Source organism: Aquila chrysaetos, chromosome 10 (assembly GCF_900496995.4).
Source record: "Aquila chrysaetos chrysaetos chromosome 10, bAquChr1.4, whole genome shotgun sequence".
NCBI classification, from domain to species: Eukaryota; Metazoa; Chordata; class Aves; order Accipitriformes; family Accipitridae; genus Aquila; species Aquila chrysaetos.
This window is the reverse complement of record NC_044013.1, coordinates 19,357,992-19,385,373: the sequence shown is the minus strand read 5'-3', so window position 1 is coordinate 19,385,373 and position 27,382 is coordinate 19,357,992. Positions and strand designations below refer to the sequence as shown.

At 37.3% G+C, this 27,382-nt stretch overlaps 2 protein-coding genes across 3 annotated transcripts in view; one reads left to right on the top strand and one right to left on the bottom strand.

Annotated features, from left to right (window-relative positions):
- Positions 1–19,464, top strand: part of RHBDD1 (rhomboid domain containing 1) — a 118,341-nt gene extending 98,877 nt beyond the window's left edge. Inside the window, exons 14-17 of the transcript XR_005933490.1 lie at positions 3,679–3,778; positions 13,175–13,302; positions 18,043–18,113; positions 19,241–19,464. The gene's annotated coding sequence lies outside the window, so the exon portion shown is untranslated. The remainder of the gene's footprint in view (positions 1–3,678; positions 3,779–13,174; positions 13,303–18,042; positions 18,114–19,240) is intronic.
- Positions 1–27,382, bottom strand: part of COL4A4 (collagen type IV alpha 4 chain) — a 78,257-nt gene that overhangs the window by 29,280 nt on the left and 21,595 nt on the right. For both annotated transcript variants that reach the window (XM_030029277.2, XM_030029278.2), the window contains 21 exons: positions 26,782–26,826; positions 24,986–25,102; positions 22,074–22,142; positions 21,810–21,845; positions 20,991–21,053; positions 20,493–20,528; positions 20,276–20,317; positions 19,223–19,303; positions 18,312–18,365; positions 17,020–17,079; positions 16,275–16,319; positions 15,153–15,206; positions 10,415–10,484; positions 8,823–8,927; positions 7,470–7,634; positions 6,817–6,909; positions 6,325–6,488; positions 3,262–3,334; positions 1,854–1,960; positions 1,214–1,397; positions 366–434 (listed from right to left, as the gene is read on the bottom strand). In XM_030029277.2, the coding sequence (XP_029885137.1) occupies positions 366–434; positions 1,214–1,397; positions 1,854–1,960; positions 3,262–3,334; positions 6,325–6,488; positions 6,817–6,909; positions 7,470–7,634; positions 8,823–8,927; positions 10,415–10,484; positions 15,153–15,206; positions 16,275–16,319; positions 17,020–17,079; positions 18,312–18,365; positions 19,223–19,303; positions 20,276–20,317; positions 20,493–20,528; positions 20,991–21,053; positions 21,810–21,845; positions 22,074–22,142; positions 24,986–25,102; positions 26,782–26,826 (1,732 nt within the window). The remainder of the gene's footprint in view (positions 1–365; positions 435–1,213; positions 1,398–1,853; positions 1,961–3,261; positions 3,335–6,324; positions 6,489–6,816; positions 6,910–7,469; positions 7,635–8,822; positions 8,928–10,414; positions 10,485–15,152; positions 15,207–16,274; positions 16,320–17,019; positions 17,080–18,311; positions 18,366–19,222; positions 19,304–20,275; positions 20,318–20,492; positions 20,529–20,990; positions 21,054–21,809; positions 21,846–22,073; positions 22,143–24,985; positions 25,103–26,781; positions 26,827–27,382) is intronic.

Sequence of the window (27,382 nt, the reverse complement as noted above, 5' to 3'; positions counted from 1 at the left end):
TTGCACACCTTTTCTCCCAGTATCCAGATGTACATATTCTAGGTCTTACCCGACTCCAGCCATCTGTGTACTTTACAGACTCTCTCATGCATTTTAACTGAGGCAGGGCAGAGTTTCATGCTACCTTCATTTAGTCATTTCTATGGAGGCAGCCTGCACACCTTTTGATCATGCAAACTGCAGCTGTCGGGCCCTTGATTCTATTAGACGAGTATATTACTGTGTATTTGCATTTTACATTTTGAGACATGTATCCGTTGAGAAACTAGAAAAGTGTATCTTTTTAGGATAGCTTCTTTTTTTAATTACCAACTTAAAACTCCATTTCAATTAAACCCCAAAATTCTCCCATCTGTTAAACATACCTTGAACACCTTTAAAACCTGGGGGACCTGGATTTCCAGGGTATGATAACGTAATGCAGACAGTCTCACCTGAAGCAAGAGGGAGAAAGAAACTGGCCTATTTGATTTTAGAAAAAATGGAGTCTGAACATTTACTGTAATATTTCTGTGGAACTAACCAACTAGATATGCAAAGGTAAAGAGAAGGGACTGTTTATGCACACTGTTATTTCCATATTACTTAAGGTTTGATGGAGAATCTTTAAATATATTTTTCCTGACACTTATTTTGTATAGAATATTGGTAATGATTCAAATTGTTGTAATACAGTTGTATTCTGTAAAGACAAAAAAATTTTTTTTACTTGTCACTGAAATTTGTCCTTACAATAGTCTCTGTTGCAAGAAAGAAATTCTATTTTCATCTCAATTCTATGTACATTTCTGGTTCATACATATTGCTATGAGTGTAATTTTTTTATTTTGGTAGGGATTTTTTTATAATCAAAAAACAGACCAAGCCTTAAGTATGAGTTGTATTTTCCGGCTCCTTCAGCAAAAAAGCATTGCCTTGCAAATCCTTACACTCAGGAATACTCTTTACTCCAGAAACTAATTCCTCTGATGGTGTGCAAGTGGCACTTTGCAGGTTTAAGGCCCCTAGCAATTCATATTCTCACTAGTGTCTGCTGCTAAATGCTGACAGTATTGTACCTTTCAGTGGCCATACTTCACATGACCACTGAGCTTGCCAAAATTGATTTTCACTATAAATGAGTAACACTGTATATAATACACATGAAACTGTAATGGATGCTACCAAAGATGCATTTTGTGATTTGGTTCTTAATGCAAACATTCAAAATTACCTTTCTGGCCCTTTGGACCAGGTAGCCCAATGTTACCAGTATCCCCAAAGTCTCCAGGGCTACCTCTGACTCCTGGAGGGCCGGGAAACCCCAAACCAGGCAATCCCATCTGTCCTTTTACCCCAGGAAGTCCTGGGACCCCAGGGAATCCTTTATCACCCGGCAGTGGTACTCCAGAATCGCCCTAAAAGAAAGAAATTGTTGATAAGAAATAGTAAGACCTAATTTCTTTCCTCTCTTTGATTATCAAAAGCCACATTAGAGAATTATCTGGAGAAACCACTCTTCCACAATTAAGTGACTACATGGATGATATTAGTAGTTTTAAATATTCAAAGGCAATAGGAACAAAGGGTGGAGTTTTGTGGGCATTTTTTTCTTCCTGATCCCATAATATTGGCACACAGAATATGCAGAAATTATATTCAGGAATATAAAAATAAACAGTAATACTTCCAAGGAAATAATTTTTCAATGCATAAAAACTATGATTTTTGATCTAAGCTAACATGAAATGATAAAAGTGATTAATCTACTAGGGATTTGGAATAAAATGGTAGTTTTCATTAAGTAGCTAGCCCCTTCATAAGACAATAGGTTAACTGAAATGGGAAAAAAACTCTGAGAAAGTCAAACGTACCTCGGCTCCTTTTTCACCAGGCAATCCTAGTTCGCCATCTCTGCCATCATTACCTCTTTGGCCTGGAAATCCTGGAACCCCAGTAGGACCTCTTTCACCTTTTATTCCTTAAAACAATTTGAAAAAAATGAAGTATAATATTTGCAGTAAGTGTTGGGAGTTTTTTATTTCCGCTCAGGTAAATGCTGGGTAACCATTCATCATATCTGTATGATAATTTCCAGTTCTTGAATTCATATTTCCTTACTGAGGTACTTTAGGCTTAGGAAGGCAGTATGTAGTTGGACACCTCATGGAACAACTTTGTCTTTCTGTAAAAGACATGTTTACAGGTACCACAAGAAATGTGGCTTTTGTTCATGCCATATACAGAGTGAAAATATTTTGCTATTGAAATCAGTCAGAGTTTTATTGTTGATTTCAGTGAAATCAGGATATAGCAATGCCATATGATGCAGAATATTTATATCAATATTCCCAAAAGGTTTTTTCTTTTTTTTATCCCTAGATTTCTCTTGCACTGGTGTTTATGAAAATGTAATTTTTGCATAAAGTACAATAAAACTATTCTAACCCAAAGATTCATTTTGCTGTGTCAAGAAATCCTTTGCAAATAAACAGCAAATGTTTTGCCCTGCTCCAACATCTGTAAACAAACACAAGGATCCAAAGCTAAGCTAACTTTTCACAAACAATAAGATGGACATCTTTTGCCTGAATAATTAGTTTAGCATTTCTGACTAAGCTTTGCCATCAGATTGCTGTAATTTGTTGTTCTCTGCTGCTTTTGCTTTTGCAAATCATAACCATAAATGTGGAGAGGTTTTGATCTATTTAATTTCAAGAACTTCAGTTGTGCAACTGGTGGCCTATTGTTTCTCTTCAATGTCTGGTCAAGAGTAATTTTTAGAAATAGGAGCAGGAAACTGAGTAGCCTTTGAGACTTTGAGTTTTTCCCAAGAAGGATGTTGGTGGTTTAAGTTGAGATAACAGCTGGGATACTGGTATATGACACTTCAGGAGGTGGCTTCAGTACAATAGTAGTTCTTCATGCTTTCACAATAATCATATTCTGCTTAGTCTTTGCTACACAGACCTCTGTGAGACCCTGATTATCAATCACATGACATGAAAAGTCACTTGTTAGCATTAATAACAAGCTGTTAAAATTGGTTTATGGCTCAACTATAGAGTAAAAAACACAAAACACGGTGTTGATCTTGTGTTTAGCAAGCAGAAGATGAATGAGATGGTACCAAGAAAGTAGTTTGGATATACGTGACCTCTGGGCTTCAGTAACTTACTAAACTAGTGACTTTATTAAAGAGTAGATGAATATGGTTTTCTCACACTGTTGCCTAGGCATTGCATAGGAAACAAAAAGGCAGATGATAAAATGTGTGTTTACCTTTTATTCTAACTCTTCCTGGATCACCCTTCTCTCCTTTTTCACCATGTTGTCCAGCAGAACCAGGTGACCCCTTACCATTGCCAAAAAAAAAAAAAAAGGTTGTCAGTTATCTCCAGCAAGGAATCAATGTGGGAATTGAGGGGAAAATCAGGTATCTATGTCTTGCTCTTGCATTGTTTCCTGAAACCAGACCAATTAAAGTAACAAGCCAAAACGGAAGACTTATCTCTTTTGACGTCTATAAAGAGGTGTGTGAATGGCACCTGGCCTTTTCAGCCTGACTGCCAAATGAACAGATAGACAACTATAAGAAATTGTAATGCTAGAAGAATTGGGTCCATGGCTGTATACAGCTGTGTCTGTAAATGCAAGAATATTAAGATGCAAACGATTCACAAACTCTTCCCACTGCAGACTTCAACCCACAATCCACCGAGGCTACGCAGAAAGGGACTCCCCGGAATGTAGTGACTGCTGGATGAGGCTGTCCTCCCAGAATTGAACATGGCAGTAGGTAAGTGATGCTTTTTTGCTGAGTGAAAGCCCACAAAGCTGCTAATAAAAAATTTCATCTATGTCTAGTTAGGTACCTGGTATTGTCAGAAGAATCTATGACTTGACAGGTTTAGAGGGGAAAAGAAGTGCTTTTCTATATTTTTATGCTGATTTGTGCTCTTAGTTCTTCAAGCAGAGTGCGGTTTGCGTATCATCATTAGCGAGGGTCTGATCTTGCAACAGTACATGTGGGTAAATGTATTTTACCATGTGAAATTTACACAGAAGTAAAAGGTCACTAAGGCTGAAAAACTGGGTATTATTTAGCCAGTTTCCTGTTATTGAAAATCGTTCATTAAGAAATAGGTGGAGAAAATACAAATTATAAAGTGATTGTACATCATGACAATTGTATAACAGGCAGGAGGCTTCTGAAAAACGTGGTGTATCCGAAACTAGCAGTGACTATTTGTTAAGATGTCTAGATCTTTAAGTTGGCCGTGACCAGTTATTAGTGTTTCAAAAGCAAAATGAGATAGTTGGGAAGAAAAGAGCAGAAAAATGGAAAAAGTACATACATGTAGCACTTCTGTATCAAAGTGAATTATTTCTTTCCAAACTGAGTACTTTGTCCTTGTTTCTCACTTAAAGAACCTAAGAACACCAAAATGTTGAGGACAAGGCTTCAAGCTTTACTTCAGAACCACAAGGGCTAAAGCATACTTTCAAAAGTAACAAAAAGATTGAAATCTCACATAATCCACTCATGTAAAAGGATTTTAAGAAAAGAAAAATAAAAAAAATGCAAAGCTTGTAATGAAACCATTGGAACTAGAATGACAGAGCCCCTCCAACTCCTTCCTTCAGTCTCACAATGGTTTTGTTTTGTTTTCTCTTGAAAGAAAATGTTCTGGAAACTTTTAAGCAATTCCTCATGTGAAGAAGAGTTCTGCTATTGAAACAAAACAAAACCTCAAAAAACCCAAACAAAAACCCCCATATTGGAACAGTCATAAAGCCAAGCATATCCACCTATATTTTCAAAGAAATTGCTCTCGCACACAAGAAAGTATATTAAAAAAATTCTATTTGGCATCATTTTGGTGCAGCATCCTGGATGTACAGTCCACATGCCAGACCAGAGCAAGTGGAACAAAATCACAGCAAGTCCAATATATCATCTTGTAATGTATTCCTAAAGCGGTTAGATTAATTGGTGTTTTGAATTATTGCTCACTGTGAGAAATAAGATATGCTATATGAAGCACATTAAAGAAAATAAGTCTGTTTCCAAAAGTAATAGCTAGTTTCACTGAGTTAGGCAACAAGCATCACCCATATAGGTCTCGAGCTCAAATTTGTTTGGTTTGTTAATCCTGCTGACAGCCAATATTGAAGTAGAAATATACATCTGACCTCAATGTACCTTTTAGATATTTCTTAATGATTTTCTTCCCCCCACCTTGCCATGAAAAATCTTTATAGGGTTTTTCCATGAAAACCTGGATGTCAGATTTGTTAAAACAGAAATGAACTGGTTATAGGAAAAAAATGAACATTGTATGCTGATGTCAAATTATTCTAGTACTCAGAATCTTTACTACCAAAAGGTTCACTCAGTTTTTGTTCTTGAGGAACTTGAAATTAAATTGTTACATTGCAAGAAAGGTATTCAAGCAAATGAAAAGTCTTTATTTTGATGGTTACAGTAATTCTGCCTTCTAAGAACTACTAAATCAAGGGTAACATTTTTATTCCATTTCAGCTTCAATGCTAATATGTATGTCAGAGAGAGACAAGGCATTGCCTATAGTGGCTGATCCTTGAAGAGAACAAACTTTGGGTGACTAGTGACTGAAAATGGGAGATTATAAAGTAATATGGAACAGTAAAGGGATAAACACTAACAAATAGCAATGCTTTTCAGACTCTGTGGGAGTGAAAGACTCTACATTATGTTCAGACTGCTTCATAAAATAAATTAAGCACATCAAATAAATTAAGCTTTTCAATTAATTTCTAAAAAAGAAATAAAAAAAAAGGACTTGAAATGCCTGAATAAAATCAAGGCTTCCTTTTCTTCAGACCCTACCCCCCCCTCAAGCGGATGTTGACAAAATCTGTCTTGACCTGCTGACATCATGCAATTCTTTGCCATGATAAGGTTTTGCTGGAAATGCTTTCCTTTGAAATAACTGAAAAATCATCTTCAGTGAAGCAATTTGTGCATCTACAATGTCTTCAAGAAAAACAATGGGTATTCAAAACTAAAAGAAAAACAAGTCAAAACAAGATGAACATTCACCAGCTTTCCTAAGCCTCCTGACCACCCCACAAACACAGCATGGGATTCTGTCCCTCAGTGTAAAACTCTGCCAACTGCCACAAGGGAAATCAGATAGAAGCTAATAAAATGCATCCTCCAACAAGACTGTAATAAGCAAAAGTAGAAAAAACTTTTAAATAGTTTTCCAGGGCAGTTCCTACACCACTCTGCTTAAATGCCTCCTGCATAACTGGTAATTGGACATTATTTATTTACTGAAGCTCATGAGAACTACTCACAGGGAGTCCTGGTGATCCCACTGCACCAGATAAGCCTGTGTCGCCCTTTTCTCCATGTCTTCCAGGGTATCCCATTTGTCCTTTCTTTCCTTGAGTACCTGGAGGTCCTTGCATACCACGGGGACCAGGAGGACCAGCACTACATGAGCAGAGGCCTTGATCTCCTACATGAATGTGTCAAAATTACATTGAAACAGTTGCAAAATTAATACACAAAAAATTACACTGCCCTTTTTCTTTTCTGTGAGTAGTGCATTTTATCTCATTATGGCCTTCAAAGAAGTGAAGCATATCAGTCTCTTTTTACAGTGCTGAATAACTGCTGCACTGACATGACTCTACTGACTTAGAAGCCCCAACGCCAACAGGCCATTTAACACCACGCTTTGATGGGCCTTATCCTCCAAATTACCATAAACTTCCTGCAAATTTAGGTCTAATGTATCTGGCAAAGGTCTGCTATTCAAATTGTTGCTATCCAGGTATACTTACCCTTTTCTCCTTTTTCACCTTTTCTTCCTGGAAGGCCTATCTGACCTTTTGCTCCAGGTTCTCCAGGGATCCCTCTGTCAGTACAGATTATGCCTTTGAAAAAAACAAATGGTACAGCTAGTATAAATCAGGTTGTTTCCACAGCTTAGGTCACGTGTTCTCCTCTCCCTTATCTTGTTATCCTCATGTGAAAAGCTAGAGATGTTATGAAATGCTTTACAAGTCGTTGCTTATAGATGATACTACAAGAGTCAGTCTGGCTAGAGCTGATGTTGACACATTGTTTTTTCATTGCCACTACTTCTTCCTTTTTCCACTGTAAAACTTCACAGCTCTTGTTTCTTTACTGAAGGATGCTGATTTGGATTTCCTCCCCAGTTTGCTGTGTTTTTTACTTCAGGTGATATATTTTTAGAGATGTTTTTCAGATGTTACTTTGTGGATTTAAATCACCCAGGAAACTATGAAAATCTTGAAACCTTGCTGATTGACAACTAACAGGAAAAACATGTTTCCTACATCACATGTAAAGTTTGATATATCTGTCAAAATGCACTTTTCACCTCTATGTTTTTTTGTAGGACCAACAAAAGCAATGAATCTATTAATATGCAGAATGATATTCTTGCCATATAAATTGCTGCTGAACCTACTGGGTAGTCCAGGTAAGCCTTGTCTTCCTGGCTGTCCTGGTAGGCCTGGTGGTCCAGGAAATCCAGGTCTTCCTGGGATTGATTCACCTGTTCCAGGGAAACCAGGGTCACCTTGAAAACCTTGAGGTCCTGGTGCCCCACTTACTCCTGGCAGGCCAGGCAGACCTATAAAGAAAATAACAGTATATGGCCCGTACAGCTTCATAGTATCAATTACTACAAGATATCAAGGAGGAAATTACAGACCGTTCAGAACTGTCCTGAAGAAGAGCTTCTATATCACAAAGACTTAAATCTAAATCTTTAGGTTTTCCAGGATTCCTAGGAAAAGAGGCTCCTGCTTTAGACCTTCAAATGCTTCTTTTCCTCCTCCCCATTATCTCTTTTCCAGACATCCCAGTTACTCTAGTTCCTTATTGTCGTGGTTTAACCCCAGCCAGCAACTAAGCACCACGCAGCCGCTCACTCACTTCCCCCCCACCCAGTGGGATGGGGGAGAAAATTGGGAAAAAGAAGCAAAACCCACGGGTTGAGATAAGGACAGTTTAATAGAACAGAAAAGAAGAAACTAATAATGATAATGATAACACTAATAAAATGACAACAGCAATAATAAAAGGATTGGAATGTACAAATGATGCGCAGTGCAATTGCTCACCACCTGCCGATCGATGCCCAGCTAGTCCCCTGAGCGGCGATTCCCTGCCCCCGCTTCCCAGTTCCTGTACTAGGTGTGGTGTCCCATGGTATGGAATACCCCGTTGGCCAGTTTGGGTCAGCTGCCCTGGCTGTGTCCTGTGCCAACTTCTTGTGCCCCTCCAGCTTTCTGGCTGGCTGGGCATGAGAAGCTGAAAAATCCTTGACATTACTCTAAACACTACTTAGCAACAACTGAAAACATCAGTGTTATCAACATTCTTCTCATACTGAACTCAAAACATAGCACCATACCAGCTACTAGGAAGACAGTTAACTCTATCCCAGCTGAAACCAGGACACTTATATAGAGCAAAGTCATCCTCATCACCTTCCTTCATATCTTTTTGAGATGGAGAATAGAGTTTTTGAGCACAGCACTCCAGATACAGGCATACTGTGGATTTACAGTGCATGGTAGCATTCTGCTTTGTCTTCTGTTCCTTTTCTAGTAATTCCTAAACTTCTGTTTGGACCATTTTGGTTCTATTTTGGCCACTAAGTGCTGAGCTAATATTTTTATTGAACTCTCTGTAGAGCTCAAATCCTTACTGTTGGTGACTTGCCATCAAGCAAGAAAAAAAGAACAGGTTTTTTTTTTAGCTGCTTTTTCTCCCATTGGTATATAGTTCACATTTTATCCCCTACTTTTCTTACTTGTTCCATCATCTCCTGGTCTTCCTAGCAGGCCTGCAGGTCCAATTGGTCCAACTGACCCCATATCACCAGCAGGACCTGGAAATCCAGGATCTCCTTGTGGACCTACACAGAATTATAAAAACATGTGAATTGAACACATTATGCAACTGACAGCTTAAATCTAAATTAAACTGCAACCAAAATTATAATTTGGGAACTACACAAAAGTAAAATACAGTAACTTCTTTTGTCTTTATGAAACATTTTTAAATGTGTAACAATTTAATTTTAAGGTGGGAGGATTTGGTTACTTTTCTATGGATTCCTGTTCATTTTGTGGGCACCGTTTTAACTCTTCTTCACTCCATAGTAGCATCTTTGTGCTACATATTTCAGAATGCTGAGAGAAGTGTTTGCCCCAAATGAATATGTCACATTTAAAATAAATGTGCATCTCATGTTATGCACATTTGGCAGTGCACACAGGGAGGTCATTTCAGGATCATCCTAGTTTAAATTATACAAATTTAAAAAAGTATATTTTCAAAATTGCTATAATGAATAAATGTTAAAATTGCAATTACAGAGTGATAAAGAAAACATGAATCAGAGATAAAAGGCTTCATTAAATTGAAAAAACAAATATTGGTAGTAGTTCTGTTCTCAAACAATTCTGCTAAAGGCCTCTTTCTCTGAAGAATGTATCCACTCACACACCACGTACATGATTAACTTTAGATGTTACTTGAGATGTTAAGCATGCGGTTAAGTCTTTTGTTGCATGGGCTGGAAAAACACAGAAGCCACTGGAAAACAAATTTAATTGATTTTTGGATGAGGCCCCCATCTAATGGGTAGGTTCTGCTGAGCTGGGGTTGTGTTCTAATTTACTTCCGTGTTCACAATCAGCATTTGCTGCACTAGAAATACAATTTATTGTAAGTCCTCTGTTGAAATATTCTTACAATACAGGTTCCCCAAGTGTGAGATGCCAACGCAAATCCCTTCCAGGCAACAGGCTTGGCTGTTCCCCACTGCCTCCTGCTACGAAATAAGAACCTCCACACACCTTTTCACCAATTAAACAATAAAGATGGGGATAAAGGGAGCTGGAACATACAAACCCAGCCTGAGGTGTAGGTAGGAAGGTAATAAGATTGACAGGTATTCTGTTGGGAGTACTAGTTCCAGGATTTCACCCCTGCTATGCAATAGGAAGCTTAATTGTAGTCTAAAATCTGTGTGTAGTGGCAATTCTGAAAATAGGAATTCTAAATTACAGTGGGAAAGCTGGCTTTCTTATTTGCCATCCATTATCCAGCATGGGCTTATTTTTCATAGCTTTTTCTTATATATGCTTAGGCCCAATAACTAGGGATAGTCCTGCATGCATAAAGATTTTTCAAGCAAACATTTAATCTGAAACTTTTATGTTTAACATAGTTCCAGTAAGATCAGTGAGACACAAACTTACACAGAATGTGGCCACTAGGAAGACAATGTTTTAGGATCCTGTTCCCTGAATTCATGGTCATCACTTTCAAACACCTTAGCAAAACAGGTCCTACACACTTCATACAGCAGAAAGACTAGTTAAAACTAGCTATAACCTTTTACAGGAAGCAGCGGAGTTCCAACAGCTCCAGGAGGACCTGGGGGTCCTTTTTCTCCTGGATCCCCCTGTAAGAGTCCAACAATAAATTTTACTGATAAATATGCAGTGTGATAGCATGTAACTGAAAATTTAAATAATGGTGGGGTATGAAAGGATGTGACACACATGACATTGGAAACTTGATTTTGATGCTTTATAGCATTTAAAACCAGGAAAAAGATTTAAAGGAATCATTATCTTTCAGGATACCAGTGACTAAACAGTAATATACCTATTGCACATATCTATTTGACTCTTCAGAACTTGTGACTGCTGTATTTGATTTCATTCATTTATTGTAAAGACAAATCAATAACAGTAAATCAGTACCCATTTAATTAGGATGTTTTGATTTAACAACCAAGCTGTAATTATTTGCCTTAAAATTCTATACCAGAATTTGGAAATTACTTCTATGATGACAGATAAGCATTAAGAAAAGAGGTTTCACAGTCTGACAGATATTATCGATGGTAAGAGTTACTCAAAACTCTTATAAGAAGCTTAAAACATCTGCATCAGGGAAACATAAAAGTGCATACTAATGGCAAGGAAAATCACTTCTGCTTGGAGGATTTCTGAATTAGCTTGGATTTTGATATTTAGAACTGCAAGTGAAGTGGACTTCAGGGAACTCTTTTATGTGGCAAATTGTATTAAGAGTTTTTGCTTTGGATATGAGGAATCAACCCTGCTCTCTGCAGCACATGGGAACTGAGAAAACAGGAATGTGAATGTGGGAACTGCGTAGTGAGGTTGCATTCCTAGGACTGGAGTTCAGGGCCTTTTAGGACACAGACAAGGAGAACTGGGACTGCAAAACTGGATACCCATTTTTACACAAGTAAAAACAAGTCATCCATGTTTCTTTCTGGGCTTTTTTTAAAAATTGATCTCTCTATGATATTTAAACAGTTCTGGAGCTGTCACTGACTGGTCTCCTCTTGACCTTTGGCCTTTTGGCTGGCCTTTTTCCTTTGACTGTATCTTGAGGAATGAAATAACATCCTTGAGTCGTCTCTGGCTATTTTAAACAAGAATGTAAATTTGTCTTCCCTAATGACATAGAAGAGTCTTCTGTGTGGCAGGAGAGAAAAAACAAACCTAGCATTTTTCCTCTTCTGATAAACTTACAAAGTATTTTGAGATTTAAAATTAATTTAATGATTATAAAAGTATCAAAGATTTGTACAATAGATGGATATGGCCCATGTCCTACATGACTTTCATGCTGATTTTAAAATGACACAACCAAACCACAAGAAAACTGAAGAGTCAATAAGCCAAGGTCAAAAATTTCAGTTCTTGGTATCTCCTTAAGTGACAAATTCCAGTGGTGGTCTCTGAAAATCTCTGTCTTAGGCTGTTAGGTCTTATGACCCTCTCTGGATGGCAGCTTCGTACTTGCTGCGTTTTCACTGTTAGTACACTCCTACGTAGTGGCATATATATATTTGGATAATTTTGTTGACTGATACTGTTTTCCCATAAAAATTTCAGCAGATTCGACTTGCAGTTTATTAAAAAAAAAAAAAAGCCAAAAACAACCAACAGAAGCATATCTCTACTGTATTCTGGAACTGGAGTCTTCTTAAAATGAAAGCTTATAATCACTTACCAGTTTTACTGAAATCCCTATTAAAGCATTAAACACTATATTTGTTCTGTAAGTTTCTATAGCTTTATTATAATGTCAATGGCTGAGAACATTTTGCACTGCCTGTAAAGACCATTTGTAATTTTAATGAGATTCATTCCATTAGTAGCAGAGACAAATGGTCTCAGAGTGATTTCAACAGGACTCATATCCTCCCTTGTATTTTGTCTGAAGAAGGCATTCTGTGTTTTTTCATATTTATCACAGACTGGTTGAGGTTAGAAGGGACCTCTGGAGGTCATCTTGTCCAACCCTTCTGCTCAAGCAGGACCACCTAGAGCTGGTTGGCCAGGACCATGTCCAGACAGCTTCAGAATATCTATAAGGATGGAGACCAGTGCCGAGCAGAGGGCAAGGATCACCTCCCTTAGGCTGCTGGCAATACTCTTCCTAATGTAGCCCAGGGTATCATTAGCTGCCTTTGCAGCAAGGGCACGTTGCTGGCTTATGTTCGAGATCCACACAATGTTGCCAATGTCCAGACTTAGGGATCAAAAGGTATGCCAACGATTCCTTGAAATCCATTCTTTGCTTTAAGCAACAGTTAACATTTTTTAAAAGATGAAATCTACTTTGAGTGCAACTGGTTTTTTTTCTGAGTCTCTTTCTTTCTCTTAAATCTGAATGCATCTTAGATTTTCTTTGAACGTGTTTATTTCAGAAAAGCTACATGAGGACGGGCTATTCTCAGGAGGATTTTTCATCATTATCTTGTTCCTCCAGTTTTTGTGATTTTTAGCAGATAATAAGCAACACCTGGTGAGGCCAGAGGAACAGTTGATGCAGTCTAGGTAGATCTGCACTTTTCAGGAATAATCAGATTTATCCAATTGTTTCCCAAGCAAAACTACAGCATCTGTGCAATCATTCCAAATTTTGTGTATCTGTATGAGTTAACCTGATCTTTTTTTTAAAGTTGTGTCTATACTTGATTCATTTTCTTTTGCTCCACACGTTAGCAATTGTAATTTCATCTTTCTGAAGCATTACTGCAGGTATTCAAACTTTTTCCTAGCATAATCTACCAACAATTAATTATTTTTTGCTTACTGTTTGTAGTGTTAATTGATAGCTTCTCAGGCTGTGGGCTAATCAATGGAGACTGAAGAATGCACTGTTCTGTCTATACAATGTCTTGTCTCAAGTTTGTTAATGATGCCCCCAACTAAAACAATATGCACATCAGGGTGAGTACTTTTTAGCAACACTTAAAGTTTGATTCTACTTTTGAGGAGTAATGGACTGTAATGATTTATCTGTTTAAATAAGACATGTAATGTTTCTGCCTAATTAGTATTTGAATGATCCCACATTGTTGTGAAGCTGATAATGGGCAAATGGGAGAAAAATGAACATCCATGGGCAATTTTTTTGTTTCACCCAAGTGTGACTACATAAATGAAATCTTGGCTGAAGGAAATGATCTAGCACTCTCCTGGCAGTCCTAACTTTGAAACAAATAAGCCTGTGACTAAAACAGATGTTTTTATTGTACTTTTACTTATTTACTCCATGTGTTTGTCATTTCTCATTTGTAAACCTGCTTCTTGAAAATCTGTTTTACTTGTCTGCTTTCAACCGTGTCTTTAGTAGTATAATACTTATAGCAAGTTTGGACCAGCCACAGTTTACTTCCTTTTGTCATCACAGTACATAGAGTGTGTTCCAATGTTAACACTCAATTTGTAATAGAGGTGAGTCTTGCTCAAATCTCTTGAGTGTCATTCCTCTGACTTCACAGGTGCAACTAATTGTGCTTCAAGAAAAGTTACTGGTTTATATGCAGCTTTCCAAAAAGATTATTTCAGAGGGAAATAAACACTTTTTTACTTTTGTATTTCAGAATATTTAGAGCCAAGTTCATTAGTGTCACAATTTCTGCAATATTGTTTTTGTCCTTTGTAGTGTCGTAATAACTTTGATGAGCTTTTTCAACCTTGCTGTCTCTACTGATGATCCTGTCACCCACCTTCTTCGACACAGCATTTCACTTCTCTTGCTCATATACTGCTGACCACTTGGGCCCTATCCCAGTGACTCCCTAGACCTTCCACCTGGCTAGACTCACTGCTGCTTTGCTCCTTCTGGAGTAGCATCCAGAACTGGGTTTTCATTCTGAACGTGCTTTAGCATTGTAGATTCCATAGAAAATATAATAGTTCCCTTCATTCAAGTTTTTGTTGTTAGTCAGAATTACAACATGATCATCAGTTCTTCAGCCTGCAAAAGAGAATTCCATAAATTTATATCCTGATATGTCACTAGACTGGCACCTGGGTCTTCTGAAATTGTATTAAGCATCTCTTCCACGCTTTTCAGATGAATATTCTCATATTTTATTGCTCCCCAGATGTAACACCTACACTTTTAATCCCTAATGGAAAGCAACATGTACTGTAAAATAAAAAATGGCTAGTGTTGTCTAAGTGAGCAAAAGTAGGAAATATTTAAACAAAGCTGGCATGAAGGAGTCCAATTTCCATTCAGGTAAGCATCTTGGAAAAGCTACTTATGTGAACAGGTTGAACGCATGCAAAGAGATTTTGGTAAGTCATGCAAACAAGTCCATCTGAATCAAATTTTGCCACCTCATTTGGTGCCAATTATCATACTAGTTCATAGATCAAAGTTTACAGGATCATACTGTTACCTAAATAGCAGGTTCCTTTAACATACCTCTCTGGAGAATGCAGCTCAACCATGAATAACTTGCAGAGTACTACAATTCATGGATTCGATAGCTATACTAGCATAGTTAAAGGTAACTACTGGCAATTGGGATTAACCAATTCCTTCAGTACACAAAACGGAATTCCCACTGTCCTATGCACCAAGCAGCAATGTTTACTTACATTGTTATTTACTACCACAGTGTTAAGTAACTGTGACTATCAGGAAAACATTAAATCTTAGAAGTAATTATGACTGCATAAAATGAAATGGTCTGATAAGCAGGTACATTTGGGAGGAATCATTAGCATTTATATAGGGGAGTGTGTGTGCACACGCGTGCGTGCGTGTGTGTTGGTTTTTTTACCTGTATGCCTGGGTAGCCAGGTTGTCCAGGAAAACCAGCAAATCCTGTTTCCCCCTGGAAAGGATCACATAAATATAACTGGATTAATCTGTTAAGATACTAATATAATTATTTGAACAAAACCCAGTAAGGCAGTCATACAATACTGTCATGTTGTAACAGCATCTGCAGTTTGTTTCAGAAAATTCACTGGGTTTGTATAAGATATGGTATGTTTCGTAGACTCTCTTCTGTTAAAAGAAACCATGACATGTATTGCCAGGTTATTTAGACAGTGGTCAGCGGATTCAGTGTAGCTGGGGCATAGAACTAGCTGGAATACATACCAGCAGACTGTAACAGACTGTCTGCTTAATACAACTGGAATTGGTTTGCTCCCTGCTGAGTGGCCCTCTTAAACTATTACTGCATGGAAAGCAGCTGCCTATCAGCTCCTCATCTTTTTTTATGATCTACTAATATACTCATCCATGCAGTATTCAGATGCTTTAGGTAAGCGGTGATAAAAAACAAAGTAAAAAGTAATTTTGCAGATAAAACAGTAACCTGGAACATAACTCTAGATGCAAATATCTGTACATTAATATGATTTATGAATAGCATGATCACTACCTTAAGCAGATTTGAAAATGAGCTGGAGAGAGGAGATCAGCAAAAGGGCAAGATGTAGATCTGTATACTTGTATCTGTTGTTCTTTACTCCATTAAGATGTTTTAAGTTTGTAACTAACATTTAGCAGACTTAACAGCAAAGCTTGAATTTCTTGAGCCAGAAAGATGAACAAAACTTGCATATAACGCAAAATTACACAGTGTCCCCAGGGCAAACAAAGTTAACATGCTGTGTAACTCTTCTATCATGCCATATGCATGTCCCACTGGCTTCTCCTCCTGCTTGCAGCTTCAGATCCCATTAGCCAGTTTCAGCCAACTTTCAGAGTGGCAGAAATTCAAAGACAAAGAGTTCATACAACTTCTGTGGCAACAGGTAGCAGGAGAGAAAGGAAGGAATGCAATGTGAGCTATCAAGTATGTGGAAATTCCAAATCTCCACAAATCCACAGAAACCCAAATCTCACTGATCCCAGTGTTCAAGGAGCTGCTTATACTTTGTCTTCTTACCTTCATTCCAGGAAAACCTGCAGGTCCATAAGAACCAGGATTACCCTGATAAAAGCAAGGGGAATGTGAGCTAGAACAGTAAAAGCTTATTCAAAATTACACCTATTCAGAATTGCTGAGCAGTTAACATTCCTTAGATAATTATTACTTGGGGTATTTCCCAGTAATATTATTATTCAGTATTGCTGAGCAGTTAGTATTCCTTAGATAATTATTACTTCGGGTATTTCCCCAAAACTTCGCAAAGTTTTTGCAAATATATGAGATGTGCATGAATTTGAACTACAGACAAAAGTAAACCAGACAGGTCTTCACTTTTTTTTTTTTTAATCGTATTGCACCAAGCACAGCAGTGGACATGTTGCTCCATGTGAGCGGTTATGCAAATCAAGCACAAGCTGCTATAAAAAATTGCCATCAGCACGTATGGAGTACCTTAAAATTACTGTGTTAGTACTGTGCTACTCCAGAGAAGCTTTGTGCAGCTCCAAATATTTAGAGGATAACCCTACAGATTTACTTTCTTTCCAAGGACACAAACTCTGTATAAGCTTATGTTTAAGTCTGAGACCCAGGTGAGATGAGTCCCAGGGCAGGACTTCTAAATATTATATACAGAAAGTATGACAGATTAGTTTTAAAAATCATTAAAATCTTCCTTGGAAATGCAAACTTAAACTGCCAAATATATTATGAACCTAATTATAGTGAATTTGTGAAGTAATTTATTCTGCAACTTCCTTACCTGCAATCCAGGGAATCCAGGAATGCCTTTTTCACCCTTTTCTCCTCTCCCAAGTACACCCTGGAGCATTCAAAATACTTTTGTTTAAACAAGATGCTCAGTCAAGTGTGCCATAAATTTTAATTTTTGTGCATGTTTATTAAGTTATGTATATATTAGGTTGATGGATCTTGTTTCACTTGCTAGGCTCAGTCACTGGGGCTTACTTCCTACAGCACCACTAGCAGTGCCTATGTAGCTTCAGTTATTCAAAGAACCTGCTATGGTCTCTTGTCCAAGTTTAATGTGCTTTCAGCAGTTTAATTTTTTTAAATTGTTTTAAAATCTCTGGGCACCTTCTGGGCTGCATCAGTCAATTTCTCAGTTCCTGCTTATAACTAACAAGGGTACTGTTATCTACATGGACAGCTAGTACTGAAGCAAGCATATAAACCCCATATTTTTCAAATTAAATCAGATATAAAAAGATTGGTTTTGTCTCCTTTTCCAGCACTAATTACCAGTGGTCCTTTTATGATGGAAAACGAATTTCTGAAAAAGTGCTAGACTTAGAACTCAGAAATGTGATGTTCAGGCTTCTCATTTCTTCTCTTCTGCCTACAAAGCTAAGTAAGTTTTTAACATATACTAGACTCGTTCTTCTGTCCCAATTATCTTCTGTTTTTCTGAGATCTGGTAGTTTCCTGCCTGTGGATTTTTCTTCTCCAAATCTATCAGCAATAAAGACTCCAGAATCTTTTTTGTGGCTGCTTCTGCTCAGCATCCAGGAACCCTTTACTTTACACCAATGTTTAAATTAATCATGCTGACAGAAAGAAAAGAAAATGTAGAATAGATAGGAAAGAGCAACTCTTTCTCCAAATAGGTGGCTCTGCCTTCTCTACTCTTGAGGATATTCATAATGTGAAGTCTTTCCCTAGCATACTTAGGGAAACATATATCATGCCCCATTAAGAACACATAGAGATCTTCTCTATTTCTCTTCCTGAGAAAAAATAATCCGTGCTTCTATTTTCTTCGCAGTCCCAGTCTGTTATGTCAACAGCCCAACTAGAAACAACACTGACTTTTTGCTACCAGGCAACATTTAACAGGTACATATAAAACAGAAAGGTTTTCCAAAGAGTTTTTAAATATTTTTGCTTTCACACTGATTTAGGTGGTGATTAAATTTCACAGCACAAATGCCATTATTTCTTCCATCACCTTGTGCTTTAAAAGATTAACTTAATAAACACAGAAGTACTTTGCCAGCACCATGAAAAAAAAAACCTAATAATCACATTACTTACTTTGGGTCCACGTGGCCCTCTGTATCCTGTTACCCCAGGTAGTCCTTTTTGGCCCTACATATACAAGGAAAGTTGTTGTGCATATTAATAGCCAGGACATGCCTGTGTGCTGTTTAACTTTTTTAAAGTCCTGTTCTGAATTACAACTGTTAAATAGTATTTTCTTAAGTACTGGGCCTGTTCCTCTAGGTTTACTAGGCAGAAGAAAAACAAGACAGACAATTATGTGCTGATTTTTATTTCTGTTAACGCTGTCAAACCAGCATAATGACTGTGGAGACAGATATATCTTTTCACTTGCAGGGACCTGCTAATCAGGGCTTTGGTTTTGGTCCCTTCCCTCTCCCTTGTACACCTGTACATAGCAACCATTTGCATAATCAAAGCCTAAGATCCAATATGTGAAATCTCCTGGTTCCCTGAGTTGAGGCTGCAGGGGCTGACAATGCCAAATTCACCTTTTCCTTTGTGTATTCCAGCAAATCAGACTTGAGGATGTAGACACTCCAATATAGGACTCCGTAATGCAATTTTTGTAACTCCTTTTTAAACAAACATTCTAATGTTTTAAGGTACAAAACTGTGGCTACAGTAGGTGAGATACTGAATAAGTACAGTAAGTAACAGGAACTTGCATTAAAAATAGACAACAAAATGACACTTAATTTCATATTAAAAGAGCACCCTGGAAAGGGGTAGTGTTGATAGTTCAAAACATTACATTGCACAAATCTCAAAGAGAATAATTACCAAAGATCTGAAAAATAAAAGTGTTCGTGAAGAGCCACAAAAGAGATTCAACAGCAGAATAACCAACTTTACCTGAGATGCCTGAAATATGATTTGCTAAAATTACATCTCAGGATTGTACTTGCCAAGTTGAGCAGTTAAATATGAAGACAAGTTAACACCTTTTCTCCTTTGAACAGCTGGGCTCCAGGAGGTCCAACTAACAGTGGTGACCCTGGTGGCCCAGGAAGTCCAGTGTCGCCCTGTGGAAGCCAAAGGAACAGCAAAGAGATGTTCTGTTCCATGCAGTCTTTCAGTGAGACTCAGCATCCTTTTCTGTTGTACTACAGCACTACATATTTCTGTACTCATTGAAGATGTACTTGTACTAATACCTGTAGATAAATAAAGGTTTGTACTGAGACCTGTAAGCCTCTTTACTGTCTTCCCAGATAAGCAAGGTTGACGATCTTAATCCCCTCCTATTCTCCTCAGTCATTAAAAATAACGTTATGGCTAAGGAAATGAACGAGAACTCTGTAGTCAAGGCTCCTGCTCCGAGTCTGCTGTGGAGATTGTTACAGGATTGTCAAGTCTCTTGTGTGTACATATAGTCCCTTTGAGCACAAGGCTTTGTGAATGTAAAGATGAAATTACTGATTTGCTATGGAAAGTTGTGCATGTTAGAAACTTGCACAAATTCTAAGAAGTGACTGGACAAATTTATAGAAGAAAAATCAAATATTCCACATTGGTTCTATAAGTACTGAGTATGCTAATAGGTGGAGACTGGGAGAGAAACTATTATTATGTGTTTGTCCTCTTCTTACACCCTTTCCTTGGCATCTGTTGCTGGACATAGCAAGAGATGAGATTCAGTGACTGATCAGGTACAGCCACTGTTACTGGAGGATACTGTTGTGGTTATTTAGGCAGTGTCTGTACAAAAGGTAATTGCTATGTAAATGCTAACTAACATATTGATTGTTGCTTTTCAAAACCTCCCGAATACATTTGATTCCTGTATGCAGCTCACTGAAGGAATTGCTTCTGCACAGAATTAATTGATTCAGTAACTTATATTACTTCTTCCATTCTAACATGATTAGTGGGAGCACACAGCCACAAATGAATGGGTTCCAGGGAACCCAACAAGAGTCTTATTATACTTCTAATTCTACAGCAATAATATGTTTAACAATATTTGTTTTCTTTAATAATATGTGTTTTCTTACCGGCTCCCCCTTTTGTCCATCCACTCCAATACCTGGATTTCCCTAATTGACAAAAAATATACACTGTTTGAAGATAATCAGAAAATGCTGACATTAGAATTTAATCAAGTAACTCCTCTGAAAAACTTGGTAACAAATAACCATAAGGAACATTTCAAATATTTGTACAAATTACTCTATTATTTCACTAACAACTTCAGGAAAAGTCATTGCCTACCTGTTCACCTGGCAAACCCGGGTAACCTGGAATACCCTTTAAAAGAGAATAAAGACAAGTTAATATGTCTGATTTAGAGGCAGCTTTGCTGTGAAAATTACCTCATCTTGCCAATAGCACCTAGAGGCAGAATTTCCTCTTGGGATGTACCTATCCCAAAGTGCAATTTACTGCACCTGGTCACTGCTTTCAGGAGAGCTGAACTCCGACTTCCCACTTTCCTGTCTCCCACAAGGTGGCCTTGGGGAAAGGGAATAAGGAGAGCACACCAGCAGCATTCCACCATGACCACAGACTGCCAGGATGAAACGTGTTCACACAGGCATGGGAAAGAACAACATATGCTCCAATTCCTGAACTTCCAAACTTGTAACGTAAAGCAAAACCATCTCTTTATATCATCTGCCTCAAAAATTATTTCTATTCACATTAAGGCAAGTTCTAAAATTGGTAAACCAAAATTTATGTATCTCCTGAAAATAACTGTGGTGATCTTACAGGCAAGCCTGGTTGGCCTGGGTATCCAGATGGGCCCGTTGTACCTCTTGACCCTCTAGGTCCCTGGAAAAGATGGCAAAAGGTCAGTTCATGAAAATACCAAGAGCTTACCATTTCCTCCACAAAACTAGTCCCTCCAAAATGCCTGCATCACTTGGACTCAGTATACTGGCCACTGCATTCCACCTGTGGCCTGAAGCTTATACCATGTCTGAAACCTGGTTTCAGCTCAGCACCAGTTTCTGGATAATACTGTACAGATACTGGACAATGGACAGTTATATGTTATTAATGGATTGAAAGAACACTTTGTCAGTAATTGTGCAAGTGTGGGGACTTCATACAGTTCATTAGTGAATGCTGTTTTGAAGGGCATAAGAGGAACCCAAAGTCATATAAGAGTGTGAGTCAGCAAGAAAATTAAAATCTTTCTTCTTCTCACGTTTTTATGGCCAAAATATGGTAGTGTGCTACATGTTCTTGGGAGATCCGCCAGATAATGTTGAAGAAGGTGTCACATCTCTATGCATCTTGAATTTAACAGAGAAAATATTCTGCAAACTGTGAGTACCAGGGCGACAACTGCTCAATGAACAACTAACGCAGATGGGTATGGTCTGTTTCTTCTCCTTTTCAGCCAGCATGAACTGGTCGCGGGGGCAGACTATAAGGACTCGATGTTTGTTAGACTCATTCAGGAATTTTGCTATTTAAGGCAGGCAGGGAGAAACCCCAATATTTCTTTATTGTACTAAGAAGGAAAACTTGAAAGATCTTCAAGACAAAAAGCATGCAGAGAACCCCCCTCACTGTACTTACGGGCATGCCGGGGGGTCCAGGATCACCTCTGTCTCCCTGTAATGACAATGATTTAGCAAATGAAGCATCATTACAAGCTTTGTTGTTGGTATTTTCTAACTTTATAGCTATTAAGATCACAAGCTATCTGTTCCAGTTGTATATTTGCTTTTAATCTTTTTTTGCACAAAGCTTTATTAGACGGTGAGGAGTTATGAGAACAATTACATTTGTCATACATGTTTTCCTACAAGATATGATTTTTTTTCACAATCAGATACTTACTGGAGGTCCTTTTCCAAAATGTGAAACATACACTGGATTTCCTTTTTCTCCTTTTTGCCCTGGATTTCCCTTTAAAGAAAAAAAGTCTTTTAAATGTGATCCACTCACTGATATCCAACATTTCTATGGAGACTGAACGACAATGTCTCAGGCTGTGCTTTTCTGGTGCCCATACATCCCTAGGTAATCCACTAGAACCACTATTACTGCATGAGCGTTTTGTAGTTCTTTTATCTAACAGGACCCTTAAAAGTAAAATTGGCTTCTGTACAGTTGAGCAAAATAGCTCCTCACAGCTGCTGGACTCCTGCTCTGTTAGATGCTCCTTAGCTCTTGGGTACTTCAATATTCTACAATCTTCACAAATCTTACCTTAGTATAAAGTATATCAATATGCCCACCTTTTCTTTCAGTGAGTCAGTGGCTTTAAGTATTAGCACTTTCCTTTCTCCAGAAGTTCATGCTGTGATTTACAAGAATCTAGTGTGATTCTGCATACAGTTAAAAAGCTGAAAGTATGGACTGTTACATGCGTAATCTTCAACATTTCCATCTATTAGGAAATATGTTTCACAGTCTATAAAAAAATAATCTGATGCCTAAAGGCCCTGGTTTTTTTAAAAACTAAGTTCCTGTGGTACTTGCTGTGGAGTCCTTTATAAAACTTTGCCAATCTTAGCACACTCGAAACCTCAACCTGACTTAGCAGGAACAGATGATTGCTTTTGCAAATTTTAATTGTAACGCTCAAATGACTGTTACATGCATGATATGTACATATCTAAAGAACAGATATATTAAGACAGTATTTCTGAAGTTTTCTCACTTGAAATCTAAATGTACTGGATATCATTTAACCACTTAACTATTTATTTCAATAAAATGGGATACTGCTTTTCATGGAATTTAACCACTTTAAAATTGTACTGTTTTCCTGGTATTATACACTGGCTGCTCAAATCCTGAAGTCAGAATGAAATGGGAAAAGTACTTATCCCTGGAATGGTAGAATAAAAGGAAGAGTTACAGCTGTCTGCAGCTGCATATAGCTACAGTAGACTAGGTGCAGATTACACGTCAAACAGCAGCTGCTAGGGAACACATTAAACACATCAGAAGTGGTATTTGGTTACTTTACATGTGCTCTCTTGCATGATAAAACATCTTTATTAGATTCAGTTTGTTACCTTCTACATGACTTAAGTAAGGGCTTACAAACAGAAACTACTTTCTTTTTGAATTTATTGGTGAGGTAAACATACAGATTCTACAAGGTAGCAGAAGTAAAGCTGATGAGTATGTACACAGTGTTAAATAAAATTACACAGAGCAACATTATAAATAAGAATAACATTAAAATGTTAGCTGTAATATATAGTCAAGTTGGTACTTGGTGCAACAAATTGATTTAGAAATAGGCAATGTGCATAGAGAGGTTGGAAAAGCATTCTTGCACACGAGCAAATATGGTTACTATGTCTGGTTTTTCTGGGTAGCTAAATTAATTTGCACTGGAATTTTAGTGTGCGTATTCAAGGCTACATGCCTATTTTGTCTCCCATTCTTTGTAGGTTGTAAATACTTTTCTAGGCCTGTCAAAAAGCATGCTCCTGGAATTGGGAGGATTTATGCTGTAATTTGTCCTATGTCTCATTTTTCCTTTATGTCATTTGGCCAATTATAAAAGGCAAAATTCTATTTTGAAAGCCATAATAAAAAAATACAGGTAAAATTAGAGTTTGAGCAGAAGTCATCTTACCATTTGGAGGGTTAATAGGTTACTTTGAGAGGTATAACAAATGAGGTTATTATCAAGTTTTTTACTAGGTTGTGTATTTCATAGCATTTATTACAGGTCCAAGACTGAAATTGTATGTTTTTTTCTAATTGCTGTATTTTTTATAACATCTTTCAACTCTGGCACCCACTGAACATTTTTTGATTCCCTATGGCTATATCAGCATCTTATTTAGCTCCTACCAAACACATTTGACTTTTCATGTAAATTGCAGTTGTTTTTATTGTTTTAATTAGAAAATTTCAGGGATGCTCTTAGACCAACCAATCAACTATTAATCATTCAGAACTAAAACTTGCTTCTATGGAAAGTCAAAGACTGGGGACTAGATCTGTTCAGCAAAATTTCTTTGGAGCTACAGTAATTTATATCCCTTACTGACATGAATCTGTGTTTTATCTTCATTGCAAGAGCACTGCTAACACAACTATTTAAACAATTTTAAAATGCTTTCCATTTTAACAGCAAAAGTAAATGATATTAAAGTGCTAATTTTAAACATTTTAACTGAAATTATTTCCATGTATACAGATAAACACCTAGGCAAGATTAGGTGTGCACAGAGCAGTCATGAATAGGTATATGTAAAAAGTGGCACATGAAGCTGTATGATTTTGGAAGAGATCTACAAATACACTTGTGTGATCAACCACTAAAAATCTTCAAGTGTTACAGGACTTAAACTTGTTGAAACTTCCACTTATTGCTAATTGCCCTCAGGTATGTCCCTCCTATTAAGGATTTTTAGAAATTTCAAGTATTGATAAATGCTACAATGGCTTCAAGCTACTCCTTCTCAGTTGTACTTCGATGAAATGGTATTAGCTTTGGTGTGGGGTTATGTACTGGGGAAACAAAAGCAGAATTTAACTCTCAAGGTAGACATATATACTTCAAGGATATAGGAACTTATTTCCCATTTAAGCTTAAACTTAATCTGTTAAGGCACCAAGTCCTTCACTCCCATTAACCTTAGTAAGAATGCCTGGAAATTCATTGTGCAGTGTAAAGCTAGTGCCATAGTCTAAAACTCCTTTCATTTTAAGAGCTGTTAGCTTGGGTGGGAAATGTACATATACAGTATTCATAGACAGTAGGAATGCCTTTCACATACATAAGGACCTCTTGGTCCAATATAACCATTTTCGCCTGGAAATCCTGGATCTCCTCTTGAACCATTGCAGCCATCTAAACCACGCCTGCCCCTGGGTCCTTCACTTCCTGGTAATCCCTGAAAGACAGTTTAATATTTATTAGAGATACACCATGATAAATAGGGAATTACTTTTTAAATTAACAGAACAGTTCAGAAACAAATATTCAGATCTGAAACGGAGGGCATCTCACAGTGGTCCTAGCTTCATACTCTTTGCATTAGAAATGTTTTCTATTGTGATCAATAGAAATTTTTTCATGTATAGCAAATGATGCAAGTTATTTTATATCTTTTTCTTTGCACAGGAAATATAACAGGGACAGCACTGGTTAAGAGGGCCAGACCAAGCTCTCACTTGAGTCAAAAAGTAATCTGCTATCTTCTCAGAGAAAGCAGACTAGCCCTCTAACTATAACTTTTCTTGTGGCTGTAAAGAAAAGCTGAAGAAATACACAAAAGTCATCTCAAGCAGCCTTGCATTTTTTAATTGATAGGATAAAACAAGGAAAAACAGGACACAGCTTGACTCAAGCACACAGTAATCACAAAGATTATGACTATACATTCAAGAATTGAGGAAGATTTTCTAACCTGGCAAGAACTAACCAATGTCCGGATTGGGGTTAGTTCTACCGCAAATTAGACACCAAGCAACAGAAACAGTGAGATTTCCCTTGGAATGATCTTTCCATTGGAGGAAAAATTATTTGCACAGAATTAAACCTTTTTCTAAGGAACAAATAGTAATTTTGACCCCAAATTTTTTTTTTGGGGGGGTGGTGGTTTCTGAACAATCATCAGGAAAGTATCCTGGCTGTTTGCTGAAATGTTTTGGCAATTTTACCTCCTTCCTGTCTTTAAGGTTCTTCATCCCAATTCATGGATACTTTTTTAATTAACTTTTTTCATAAAAAGAATACACATTTCTTGGGAGTGCTAAATTTTGGCCTGTGACCTCTACATTATACAGACATTCTGGCAATCATCCCATTGTCAAGTGTGGACAGCTGACAAGCAGATGCTAAGACACCCACTCAGTTTCTGGTTCTGTTTTCACTTTCAAAATGCAACATTTTAACTTTGATCCATATGAAACTAATAACAGCATAGGAATTCAGTTCTAATAAACAGCATTTTTCAAAATACTGTATCTAAGAGATAGTATCTTTCTTTCACCAGACCCATTTCCACGCTGAAGAAGACATTCAGAAAAATCTATAATCACATGCTTATAAAGATATATTTAGGACCCTCTTTCCTTCTTCAGTCCCTATTCAGGTTAAAATTATTGGATACAGTGGTTTCTTTTATTTCCTGCAAAAGGATTACAAGCAAAAATCAGAATGTTTGAACCGAAAACAGTACATCATTTGAGATACTTTCAGAGATGTTAAGAATGTAGCAAGCAGACTACAGCCTGCTATACAGCCTGAGAAAATAAACTTAATTGTTTTTAATCCTAGCACTGACACATAGTACACAGACATGGTCTAGCCTCTACTTTCACTGCCCAACTCTTGCATGAAAATTATGTACTTACCTCATTGGGATTTTGTGGAGTTTATCAATAATAAACACAGTTGAAGTTAACCTGGCTATTTTACATTTTTGCAAAATATGTAATTCTGTAGGTGATATGGTATTAATAGGTATAAAGCCAAACAAATTTATCAAGTGTATTATTCTGTTAGAGGACTTGTTATGACTTTATAGAAACTGTAATTTTTGTAAAGCAATATTCATTCAATACGTACAGGAACACCATCTAAACCAGGAAATCCTGGGACTCCAGTCGGGCCCTAAAGACAGGCGACATGAAAAAAACGAAGTTGCTGAGGTCATTAACTCTTAGAAAGAATGAAAAACAAGAATATGTGATACTATATAGCAAGAAATAAGAAACAGTCTTGTTTGTTTGAAATATAAATCAAAAGCTGTAATTGTCAGAAATATCTGAAAAAAGTTATATGGGCTTAGCAGGAGGCTAGTGCCAATAGCTACCCATGTAACAGATGGTACAGTACAGGACGAATGTCTAACTCGTACTCACTCATACTCCAAAGATTACAAAATGACAGAGAAGGGAATGTTGCCTATAACTTACAAAACAAATCTGTACGTAATTTCACAACCCTGCTCCTGTTTTGATAATACCAGCAGCACAATTTCTATTTGCAGTGCTTACATTTCAGGTGTGCTAGATACTGATATTAGTGATTTTAGTCATCCACTGAGATCAGTGAAATTAGACCATTAAAACTAATATAAATTACCAAGAGCCAAGCACAAGGATTGTACAGCTGTGAAAGATATGGAGCTGAACTGCAATTTATACTCTGTAAGTGGTAATAAAAT